Raw genomic sequence first — 12,914 nt, forward strand, 5'->3', positions numbered from 1 at the left:
AGGTGCTTGAACAGGTAAGGGAGCTTTTACACGTGCTTTAACAGGTCAGGAAGCTGTAACAGGTGCTTTAACAGGTCGGGGAGCTGAAACAGGTGCTTTAACAGGTCACGGAGCTTTTACACGTGCTTTAACAGGTCAGACAGCTGAAACAAATGCCTTAACAGGTCAGGGAGCTGTAACAGGTGCTTTTACAGGTCCGGAAGCTGCTACAGGTGCTTTAACAGGTCAGGAAGCTGTTACAGGTGCTTGAACAGGTCCGGAAGCTGCTACAGGTGCTTTTACAGGTCAGGAAGCTGTAACAAATGCTTTAACAGCTCAGGGAGCTGTAACAGGTACTTTTTATATGTCCGGAAGCTGCTACAGGTGCTATAACATGTCAGGAAGCTGTTACAGGTGCTTTAACAGGTAAGGGAGCTTTTACACGTGCTTTAACAGGTCAGGAAGCTGTAACAGGTGCTTTAACAGGTTAGGGAGCTGAAACAGGTGCTTTAACAGGTCAGGGAGCTTTTACACGTGCTTTAACAGATCAGGAAGCTGTAACAGGTGCTCTAACAGGTCAGGGAGCTTTTACATGTGCTTTAACAGGTCAGGGAGCTTTTACAGGTGCCTTAACAGGTCAGACAGCTGTAACAAATGCTTTAACAGGTCAGGGAGCTGTAACAGGTACTTTAATATGTCCGGAAGCTGCTACAGGTGCTATAACATGTCAGGAAGCTGTTACAGGTGCTTTAACAGGTAAGGAAGCTTTTACACGTGCTTTAACAGGTCAGGAAGCTGTAACAGGTGCTTTAACAGGTTAGGGAGCTGAAACAGGTGCTTTAACAGGTCAGGGAGCTTTTACAGGTGCCTTAACAGGTCAGACAGCTGAAACAAATGCTTTAACAGGTCAGGGAGCTGTAACAGGTGCTTTAACAGGTCCGGAAGCTGCTACAGGTGCTTTTACAGGTCAGGAAGCTGTTACAGGTGCTTTTACAGGTAAGGGAGCTTTTACATGTGCTTTAACAGGTCAGGGAGCTTTTACACGTGCTTTAACAGGTCAGACAGCTGTAACAAATGCTTCAACAGGTCAGGGAGCTGTAACAGGTACTTTATTATGTCCGGAAGCTGCTACAGGTGCTATAACATGTCAGGAAGCTGTTACAGGTGCTTTAACAGGTCCGGAAGCTGCCACAGGTGCTTTTACAGGTCAGGGAGCTTTAACATTTGCTTTAACAGGTCACAGAGCTTTTACACGTGCTTTAACAGGTCCGGAAGCTGCTACAGGTGTTTTTACAGGTCAGGAAGCTGTAACAAATGATTTAACAGGTCCGGGAGCTGTAACAGGTACTTTAACATGTCCGGAAGCTGCTACAGGTGCTATAACATGCCAGGAAGCTGTTACAGGTGCTTTAACAGGTCAGGAAGCTGTAACAGGTGCTTTAACAGGTTAGGGAGCTGAAACAGGTGCTTTAACAGGTCACGGAGCTTTTACACGTGCTTTTACAGGTCAGACAGCTGCAACAAATGCTTTAACAGGTCAGGGAGCTGTAACAGGTGCTTTTACAGGTCAGGGAGCTTTTACACGTGCCTTAACAGGTCAGACAGCTGAAACAAATGCTTTAACAGATCAGGGAGGGTCCGGAAGCTGCTACAGGTGCTTTTACAGGTCAGGGAGCTTTTACACGTGCTTTAACAGGTCCGGAAGGTGCTACAGGTGCTTTTACAGGTCAGGAAGCTGTAACAAATGCTTTAACAGGTCAGGGAGCTGTAACAGGTACTTTTAATATGTCCGGAAGCTGCTACAGGTGCTATTACATTTCAGGAAGCTGTTACAGATGCTTTAACAGGTAAGGAAGCTTTTACACGTGCTTTAACAGGTCAGGAAGCTGTAACAGGTGCTTTAACAGGTTAGGGAGCTGAAACAGGTGCTTTAACAGGTCAGGGAGCTTTTACACGTGCTTTAACAGATCAGGAAGCTGTAACAGGTACTTTTACAGGTCAGGAAGCTGTAACAGGAGCTTTAACAGGTCCGGAAGCTGCTACAGGTGCTTTTACAGGTCAGGGAGCTTTTACATTTGCTTTAACAGGTCACGGAGCTTTTTCACGTCCTTTAACAGGTCCGGTAGCTGCTACAGGTGTTTTTACAGGTCAGGAAGCTGTAACAAATGCTTTTACAGGTCCGGGAGCTGTAACAGGTACTTTAACATGTCCGGAAGCTGCTACAGGTGCTATAACATGCCAGGAAGCTATAACAGGTGCTTTAACAGGTCAGGGAGCTTTTACACGTGCTTTAACAGGTCAGACAACTGAAACAAATGTTTTAACAGGTCAGGGAGCTGTAACAGGTGCTTTAACAGGTCCGGAAGCTGCTACAGGTGCTTTTACTGGTCAGGAAGCTGTTACAGGTGCTTGAACAGGTAAGGGAGCTTTTACACGTGCTTTAACAGGTCAGGAAGCTGTAACAGGTGCTTTAACAGGTCGGGGAGCTGAAACAGGTGCTTTAACAGGTCACGGAGCTTTTACACGTGCTTTAACAGGTCAGACAGCTGAAACAAATGCCTTAACAGGTCAGGGAGCTGTAACAGGTGCTTTTACAGGTCCGGAAGCTGCTACAGGTGCTTTTACAGGTCAGGAAGCTGTTACAGGTGCTTTAACAGGTAAGGGAGCTTTTACATGTGCTTTAACAGGTCAGGGAGCTTTTACACGTGCTTTAACAGGTCAGACAGCTGTAACAAATGCTTTAACAGGTCAGGGAGCTGTAACAGGTACTTTAATATGTCCGGAAGCTGCTACAGGTGCTATAACATGTCAGGAAGCTGTTACAGGTGTTTTAACAGGTAAGGAAGCTTTTAGACGTGCTTTAACAGGTCAGGAAGCTGTAACAGGTGCTTTAACAGGTTAGGGAGCTGAAACAGGTGCTTTAACAGGTCAGGGAGCTTTTACACGTGCTTTAACAGATCAGGAAGCTGTAACAGGTACTTTTACAGGTCAGGAAGCTGTAACAGGTGCTTTAACAGGTCCGGAAGCTGCTACAGGTGCTTTTACAGGTCAGGGAGCTTTTACATTTGCTTAAACAGGTCACGGAGCTTTTACACGTGCTTTAACAGGTCCGGAAGCTGCTACAGGTGTTTTTACAGGTCAGGAAGCTGTAACAAATGATTTAACAGGTCCGGGAGCTGTAACAGGTACTTTAACATGTCCGGAAGCTGCTACAGGTGCTATAATATGCCAGGAAGCTGTTACAGGTGCTTTAACAGGTAAGGGAGCTTTTACACGTGCTTTAACAGGTCAGGAAGCTGTAACAGGTGCTTTTACAGGTAAGGGACCTGAAACAGGTGCTTTAACAGGTCAGGGAGCTTTTACACGTGCTTTAACAGATCAGGAAGCTGTAACAGGTACTTTTACAGGTCAGGAAGCTGTAACAGGTGCTTTAACAGGTTAGGGAGCTGAAACAGGTGCTTTAACAGGTCACGGAGCTTTTACACGTGCTTTAACAGGTCAGACAGCTGAAACAAATGCTTTAACAGGTCAGGGAGCTGTAACAGGTGCTTTAACAGGTCCGGAAGCTGCTACAGGTGCTTTTACAGGTCAGGGAGCTTTTACATTTGCTTTAACAGGTCACGGAGCTTTTACACGTGCTTTAACAGGTCCGGAAGCTGCTACAGGTGTTTTTACAGGTCAGGAAGCTGTAACAAATGATTTAACAGGTCCGGGAGCTGTAACAGGTACTTTAACATGTCCGGAAGCTGCTACAGGTGCTATAATATGCCAGGAAGCTGTTACAGGTGCTTTAACAGGTAAGGGAGCTTTTACACGTGCTTTAACAGGTCAGGAAGCTGTAACAGGTGCTTTTACAGGTAAGGGACCTGAAACAGGTGCTTTAACAGGTCAGGGAGCTTTTACACGTGCTTTAACAGATCAGGAAGCTGTAACAGGTACTTTTACAGGTCAGGAAGCTGTAACAGGTGCTTTAACAGGTTAGGGAGCTGAAACAGGTGCTTTAAGAGGTCACGGAGCTTTTACACGTGCTTTAACAGGTCAGACAGCTGAAACAAATGCTTTAACAGGTCAGGGAGCTGTAACAGGTGCTTTAACAGGTCCGGAAGCTGCTACAGGTGCTTTTACAGGTCAGGAAGCTGTAACAGGTGCTTTAACAGGTTAGGGAGCTGAAACAGGTGCTTTAACAGGTCAGGGAGCTTTTACAGGTGCCTTAACAGGTCAGACAGCTGAAACAAATGCTTTAACAGGTCAGGGAGCTGTAACAGGTGCTTTAACAGGTCCGGAAGCTGCTACAGGTGCTTTTACAGGTCAGGAAGCTGTTACAGGTGCTTTTACAGGTAAGGGAGCTTTTACATGTGCTTTAACAGGTCAGGGAGCTTTTACACGTGCTTTAACAGGTCAGACAGCTGTAACAAATGCTTCAACAGGTCAGGGAGCTGTAACAGGTACTTTATTATGTCCGGAAGCTGCTACAGGTGCTATAACATGTCAGGAAGCTGTTACAGGTGCTTTAACAGGTCCGGAAGCTGCCACAGGTGCTTTTACAGGTCAGGGAGCTTTAACATTTGCTTTAACAGGTCACAGAGCTTTTACACGTGCTTTAACAGGTCCGGAAGCTGCTACAGGTGTTTTTACAGGTCAGGAAGCTGTAACAAATGATTTAACAGGTCCGGGAGCTGTAACAGGTACTTTAACATGTCCGGAAGCTGCTACAGGTGCTATAACATGCCAGGAAGCTGTTACAGGTGCTTTAACAGGTCAGGAAGCTGTAACAGGTGCTTTAACAGGTTAGGGAGCTGAAACAGGTGCTTTAACAGGTCACGGAGCTTTTACACGTGCTTTTACAGGTCAGACAGCTGCAACAAATGCTTTAACAGGTCAGGGAGCTGTAACAGGTGCTTTTACAGGTCAGGGAGCTTTTACACGTGCCTTAACAGGTCAGACAGCTGAAACAAATGCTTTAACAGATCAGGGAGGGTCCGGAAGCTGCTACAGGTGCTTTTACAGGTCAGGGAGCTTTTACACGTGCTTTAACAGGTCCGGAAGGTGCTACAGGTGCTTTTACAGGTCAGGAAGCTGTAACAAATGCTTTAACAGGTCAGGGAGCTGTAACAGGTACTTTTAATATGTCCGGAAGCTGCTACAGGTGCTATTACATTTCAGGAAGCTGTTACAGATGCTTTAACAGGTAAGGAAGCTTTTACACGTGCTTTAACAGGTCAGGAAGCTGTAACAGGTGCTTTAACAGGTTAGGGAGCTGAAACAGGTGCTTTAACAGGTCAGGGAGCTTTTACACGTGCTTTAACAGATCAGGAAGCTGTAACAGGTACTTTTACAGGTCAGGAAGCTGTAACAGGAGCTTTAACAGGTCCGGAAGCTGCTACAGGTGCTTTTACAGGTCAGGGAGCTTTTACATTTGCTTTAACAGGTCACGGAGCTTTTTCACGTCCTTTAACAGGTCCGGTAGCTGCTACAGGTGTTTTTACAGGTCAGGAAGCTGTAACAAATGCTTTTACAGGTCCGGGAGCTGTAACAGGTACTTTAACATGTCCGGAAGCTGCTACAGGTGCTATAACATGCCAGGAAGCTATAACAGGTGCTTTAACAGGTCAGGGAGCTTTTACACGTGCTTTAACAGGTCAGACAACTGAAACAAATGTTTTAACAGGTCAGGGAGCTGTAACAGGTGCTTTAACAGGTCCGGAAGCTGCTACAGGTGCTTTTACTGGTCAGGAAGCTGTTACAGGTGCTTGAACAGGTAAGGGAGCTTTTACACGTGCTTTAACAGGTCAGGAAGCTGTAACAGGTGCTTTAACAGGTCGGGGAGCTGAAACAGGTGCTTTAACAGGTCACGGAGCTTTTACACGTGCTTTAACAGGTCAGACAGCTGAAACAAATGCCTTAACAGGTCAGGGAGCTGTAACAGGTGCTTTTACAGGTCCGGAAGCTGCTACAGGTGCTTTTACAGGTCAGGAAGCTGTTACAGGTGCTTTAACAGGTAAGGGAGCTTTTACATGTGCTTTAACAGGTCAGGGAGCTTTTACACGTGCTTTAACAGGTCAGACAGCTGTAACAAATGCTTTAACAGGTCAGGGAGCTGTAACAGGTACTTTAATATGTCCGGAAGCTGCTACAGGTGCTATAACATGTCAGGAAGCTGTTACAGGTGTTTTAACAGGTAAGGAAGCTTTTAGACGTGCTTTAACAGGTCAGGAAGCTGTAACAGGTGCTTTAACAGGTTAGGGAGCTGAAACAGGTGCTTTAACAGGTCAGGGAGCTTTTACACGTGCTTTAACAGATCAGGAAGCTGTAACAGGTACTTTTACAGGTCAGGAAGCTGTAACAGGTGCTTTAACAGGTCCGGAAGCTGCTACAGGTGCTTTTACAGGTCAGGGAGCTTTTACATTTGCTTAAACAGGTCACGGAGCTTTTACACGTGCTTTAACAGGTCCGGAAGCTGCTACAGGTGTTTTTACAGGTCAGGAAGCTGTAACAAATGATTTAACAGGTCCGGGAGCTGTAACAGGTACTTTAACATGTCCGGAAGCTGCTACAGGTGCTATAATATGCCAGGAAGCTGTTACAGGTGCTTTAACAGGTAAGGGAGCTTTTACACGTGCTTTAACAGGTCAGGAAGCTGTAACAGGTGCTTTTACAGGTAAGGGACCTGAAACAGGTGCTTTAACAGGTCAGGGAGCTTTTACACGTGCTTTAACAGATCAGGAAGCTGTAACAGGTACTTTTACAGGTCAGGAAGCTGTAACAGGTGCTTTAACAGGTTAGGGAGCTGAAACAGGTGCTTTAACAGGTCACGGAGCTTTTACACGTGCTTTAACAGGTCAGACAGCTGAAACAAATGCTTTAACAGGTCAGGGAGCTGTAACAGGTGCTTTAACAGGTCCGGAAGCTGCTACAGGTGCTTTTACAGGTCAGGGAGCTTTTACATTTGCTTAAACAGGTCACGGAGCTTTTACACGTGCTTTAACAGGTCCGGAAGCTGCTACAGGTGTTTTTACAGGTCAGGAAGCTGTAACAAATGATTTAACAGGTCCGGGAGCTGTAACAGGTACTTTAACATGTCCGGAAGCTGCTACAGGTGCTATAATATGCCAGGAAGCTGTTACAGGTGCTTTAACAGGTAAGGGAGCTTTTACACGTGCTTTAACAGGTCAGGAAGCTGTAACAGGTGCTTTTACAGGTAAGGGACCTGAAACAGGTGCTTTAACAGGTCAGGGAGCTTTTACACGTGCTTTAACAGATCAGGAAGCTGTAACAGGTACTTTTACAGGTCAGGAAGCTGTAACAGGTGCTTTAACAGGTTAGGGAGCTGAAACAGGTGCTTTAAGAGGTCACGGAGCTTTTACACGTGCTTTAACAGGTCATACAGCTGTAACAAATGCTTTAACAGGTCAGGGAGCTGTAACAGGTACTTTAATATGTCCGGAAGCTGCTACAGGTGCTATAACATGTCAGGAAGCTGTTACAGGTTCTTTAACAGGTAAGGAAGCTTTTACACGTGCTTTAACAGGTCAGGAAGCTGTAACAGGTGCTTTAACAGGTTAGGGAGCTGAAACAGGTGCTTTTACAGGTCAAGGAGCTTTTACACGTGCTTTAACAGATCAGGAAGCTGTAACAGGTACTTTTACAGGTCAGGAAGCTGTAACAGGTGCTTTAACAGGTCCGGAAGCTGCTACAGGTGCTTTAACAGGTCAGGGAGCTTTTACATTTGCTTTAACAGGTCACGGAGCTTTTTCACGTGCTTTAACAGGTCCGGTAGCTGCTACAGGTGTTTTTACAGGTCAGGAAGCTGTAACAAATGCTTTTACAGGTCCGGGAGCTGTAACAGGTACTTAAACATGTCCGGAAGCTGCTACAGGTGCTATAACATGCCAGGAAGCTGTTACAGGTGCTTTAACAGGTGAGAGAGCTTTTACACGTGCTTTAACAGGTCAGGAAGCTGTAACAGGTGCTTTAACAGGTCAGGGAGCTTTTACACGTGCTTTAACAGGTCAGACAACTGAAACAAATGCTTTAACAGGTCAGGGAGCTGTAACAGGTGCTTTAACAGGTCCGGAAGCTGCTACAGGTGCTTTTACTGGTCAGGAAGCTGTTACAGGTGCTTGAACAGGTAAGGGAGCTTTTACACGTGCTTTAACAGGTCAGGAAGCTGTAACAGGTGCTTTAACAGGTTAGGGAGCTGAAACAGGTGCTTTAACAGGTCATGGAGCTTTTACACGTACTTTAACAGGTCAAGGAGCTTTTACATGTGCTTTTACAGGTCAGGGAGCTTTTACACGTGCCTTAACAGGTCAGACAGCTGAAACAAATGCTTTAACAGATCAGGGAGGGTCCGGAAGCTGCTACAGGTGCTTTTACAGGTCAGGGAGCTTTTACACGTGCTTTAACAGGTCCGGAAGGTGCTACAGGTGCTTTTACAGGTCAGGAAGCTGTAACAAATGCTTTAACAGGTCAGGGAGCTGTAACAGGTACTTTTAATATGTCCGGAAGCTGCTACAGGTGCTATAACATGTCAGGAAGCTGTAACATGTACTTTAACAGGTTAGGGAGCTGAAACAGGTGCTTTAACAGGTCAGGGAGCTTTTACACGTGCTTTAACAGATCAGGAAGCTGTAACAGGTACTTTTACAGGTCAGGGAGCTTTAACACGTGCTTTAACAGGTCCGGAAGGTGCTACAGGTGCTTTTACAGGTCAGGAAGCTGTAACAAATGCTTTAACAGGTCAGGGAGCTGTAACAGGTACTTTTAATATGTCCGGAAGCTGCTACAGGTGCTATAACATGTCAGGAAGCTGTAACATGTGCTTTAACAGGTTAGGGAGCTGAAACAGGTGCTTTAACAGGCCAGGGAGCTTTTACACGTTCTTTAACAGATCAGGAAGCTGTAACAGGTACTTTTACAGGTCAGGAAGCTGTAACAGGTGCTTTAACAGGTCAGGGAGCTGTAACAGGTACTTTTACAGGTCAGGGAGCTGAAACAGGTGCTTTAACAGGTCATTGAGCTTTTACACGTACTTTAACAGGTCAAGGAGCTTTTACATGTGCTTTAACAGGTCAGGGAGCTTTTACACGTGCCTTAACAGGTCAGACAGCTGAAACAAATGCTTTAACAGATCAGGGAGGGTCCGGAAGCTGCTACAGGTGCTTTTACAGGTCAGGGAGCTTTTACACGTGCTTTAACAGGTCCGGAAGGTGCTACAGGTGCTTTTACAGGTCAGGAAGCTGTAACAAATGCTTTTACAGGTCAGGGAGCTGTAACAGGTACTTTTAATATGTCCGGAAGCTGCTACAGGTGCTATAACATGTCAGGAAGCTGTTACAGATGCTTTAACAGGTAAGGAAGCTTTTACACGTGCTTTAACAGGTCAGGAAGCTGTAACAGGTGCTTTAACAGGTTAGGGAGCCGAAACAGGTGCTTTAACAGGTCAGGGAGCTTTTACACGTGCTTTAACAGGTCAGGGAGCTGTAACAGGTACTTTTAATATGTCCGGAAGCTGCTACAGGTGCTATAACATGTCAGGAAGCTGTAACATGTGCTTTAACAGGTTAGGGAGCTGAAACAGGTGCTTTAACAGGTCAGGGAGCTTTTACACGTGCTTTAACAGATCAGGAAGCTGTAACAGGTACTTTTACAGGTCAGGAAGCTGTAACAGGTGCTTTAACAGGTCAGGGAGCTGTAACAGGTACTTTTACAGGTCAGGGAGCTGTAACAGGTACTTTTACAGGTCAGGGAGCTGTAACTGGTGCATTTACAGGTCGGGGAGCTGTAACAGGTGCTTTTACAGGTCAGGAAGCTGTAACAGGTGCTTTAACAAGTCTGGGAGCTGTTACAGGTGCTCTAACAAGTCTGGGAGCTGTTACAGGTGCTCTTACAGGTCAGGGAGCTATAACAGATGTTTTAACAGGTCAGGAAGCTATTACACGTGCTTTTACAGATTAGGGAGCTGTAACAGGTGCTTTAACAGGTCAGGGAGCTGTTACAGGTGCTTTAACAGGACAGGGATTTGTAACAGGTGTTTTATCAAGCCAGATAGCTATAACAGATGTTATAACAGGTCAGGGAGATTTTACACGTGCTTTAACAGGTCAGGGAGCTGTTACAGGTGCTTTTACAGGTCAGGAAGCTGTTACAGGTGCTTTAACAGGTCAGGGAGCTGTTACAGGTGCTTTAACAGATCAGGGAGCTGTTACAAAACACGTTGACATTATAGACGTTACAATTCTAAAACACGTTGTCATTAAAGACGTTACAATACTATAACGTGTTGTCATTAAAGATTTTACAATAGTATTACATGTTAACATTGAATATGTTACAATACCATAACACCTTGGCATACGTTACAATACGAGTACTATAACACTTAGACATAAAAGAGATTGAAATACTGTGACACATTATAGTTAGAGATGAAACAATACTGTTGCACGTTGACATTACAAACATTGCAATACTGTAACACGTTCACATTAAAGAGATTGAAATACTGTGACACATTATAGTTAGAGATGAAACAATACTGTTGCACGTTGACATTACAAACATTGCAATACTGTAACACGTTCACATTAAAGAGATTGAAATACTGTGACACATTATAGTTAGAGATGTAACAATACTTTTACACTTTGACATTCCAGACATTGCAATACTATAAAACGTTGACATTAAAGAGATTGAAATACTGTGACACATTATAGTTAGAGATGTAACAATACTGTTACACGTTGACATTATAGACATTGCAATACTGTAACACGTTGACATTAAAGAGATTGAAATACTGTGACACATTATAGTTAGAGATGTAACAATACTGTTACACGTTGACATTATAGACATTGCAATACTGTAACACGTTGACATTAAAGACTTTATTACAGTCATTGTAATACTCTGACACATTGAAGTTAAAGATAGTGCATTATTCTGAAATGTACATTTTAATTTTTACATGTTTCTCTAGTTTTTTGGTGTTGACGCAATGTGAGTGACAATTTTTTGCATTTCAATGGAGGGTAGATATCATTTAAACAATATGTATTTGGAACTTGATCACTTGTTCTTTCTTCTTTTGAGGGGCTCAAATTTTGCTCCGCGTAAGCTGCCTAAAAATATGTTTATTCAAAAATTGTATATAATTAACTCGTGTTTTATCACAGGTGGCATGCATAATGCGTGTGGTATCGTCGCTTATGTCAGTGCTGTCGCTGACGGACGGCTCACCTCCCGCCGCTGATGATCTGACACCCGTGCTAGTGCTCGTTATATTAAAGGTAACCCTCAATTGTATTTGTCTAATTTTGAATTAACTTTTGTTGAAATGGAGTGGGTTTTGTTATTTTCTTCAAATACAATTATAAATAACTTAATAACCTTGTTCCCATAATTCAAGACACTAAAATTATCTGAAATAAAAATAATTCTTCTATAATTTTATTATAGTTCCTTTTGTTTTGAAATTTACAATTTGTGTCTACTGTCAGAAATTTACGTACACTGTTTACGCAGCTGTTATTGTGACATGAACGTGCGTGTGACATACGCTGTTTATACGTCTACTTGTACCCACAAGTCGAACATGCACTATATTAACGTACCTCCATTGCCGTTGCAGGTGAACCCACCTTCACTGCTGTCTACCATCGAGCTGGTGAACGCATTGGGTGGTAGCGTGTTAACAGGTGAAGCTCTGTACTGGTGGACGCAGTTCTGTGCCGCGGTCGCGTACATCAAGACCATGGACTACGCGCCAGATACGTAGCCCCCGCCGGCGCTGCCCACCGTGAGTATCGCACTGTACTGTGCGGTGTACTGTGTACTGTACTGAGTACTGTAAAGTGTACTGTACACTGTACTGTGCATTGTACTGTGTACTGTTTTGTGTACTGTACTGTGCACTGTACTGTGCACTGTACGGTACACTGTACTGTGCCTCAATAAATTATAGAAAAAGCACAGTACAATCTAGTGCTACAAAATTTAGCTCAAACCTACACTCAATATCTACTAGAGTTTAACATAAATTACCAATTATACAATGATTCTTAAACATATTTTTTTTTTGTTTTTTTGCAGAAGTCAGCGCGCCCAAAATTCTTCCAATTGGATGGTGTCTCGATGCGTGAGCGCCGCAACACGGTATAAACAATTATTGTATTTAAATGTTGGAAAATATTATACCGCGGTTTTGTATAAATGTGTAAAGAAATCGATTTATGGAGCTTAATAAATGCAAGTAGTAATGTTAAGTGTAATAAAGATGGAAAAACAATGAATGTTATCAACAAAGTAACTTATGTATATTTAAGTATTTTTTTTAGTAGGAAAAGTACAACCATGTTCGATCTTTAAGAATGTAGTAGAAAAATAAAAAAACAATTCTTTATATGTCAATGTCAATGTGACATTTCACGCATATACACGCATAGGTCCTTAGATGCATCAACATTTTTCATTAAAAAAAAAACATAAAATGATAGGTATCGTTCAAAAATGGTTACCATTTATTATTTTAAAAGTAGGTACACTTTCACTGCGGTTTTTTGTATAACTAAAGTGCAGCTTCTATATCAATGATAATTAAATTTAGTCAAAATGCGTTGGACATTCTAAATTTTTCAATTCGTTTAATAATATTAACTGTAAAACAATTACTGCATCTTGAAAAAGCGCAAAATATTCTGTATGCTCTATTATATTATTTATGATAACCTTGCATACTAAGATACTATTACCGTTTAAAATTCACTCCTTTAAATATGTATAAAATGATTCGACTATGTATTATGTATTACGATAATCTAATAAATAAATGAATTAGAATAGACGTGTATTAAATACAGTCTTGTCGCTTAAATTACTTGGATACGTGTAGAAAATAATTCTGTAGACGTTCGCAATTATCTATAAATCTT

General features: G+C 43.2%; 1 protein-coding gene across 1 annotated transcript in view; it reads left to right on the plus strand.

The window, feature by feature from the left end:
• Window positions 1–12,914, plus strand: part of Gapvd1 (GTPase activating protein and VPS9 domains 1) — a 56,208-nt gene extending 43,294 nt beyond the window's left edge. The window contains exons 31-33 of the mRNA XM_090119326.1: window positions 11,160–11,273; window positions 11,615–11,782; window positions 12,076–12,914. Coding sequence (XP_089975452.1) covers window positions 11,160–11,273; window positions 11,615–11,761 — 261 coding nt within the window. The 3' untranslated portion in view covers window positions 11,762–11,782; window positions 12,076–12,914. The remainder of the gene's footprint in view (window positions 1–11,159; window positions 11,274–11,614; window positions 11,783–12,075) is intronic.

Source organism: Colias eurytheme, chromosome 3, assembly GCF_061535395.1.
Source record: "Colias eurytheme isolate Ceu_HAF_F1 chromosome 3, ilColEury1 Martin Lab GWU primary, whole genome shotgun sequence".
In the NCBI taxonomy this organism is placed as follows: Eukaryota; Metazoa; Arthropoda; class Insecta; order Lepidoptera; family Pieridae; genus Colias; species Colias eurytheme.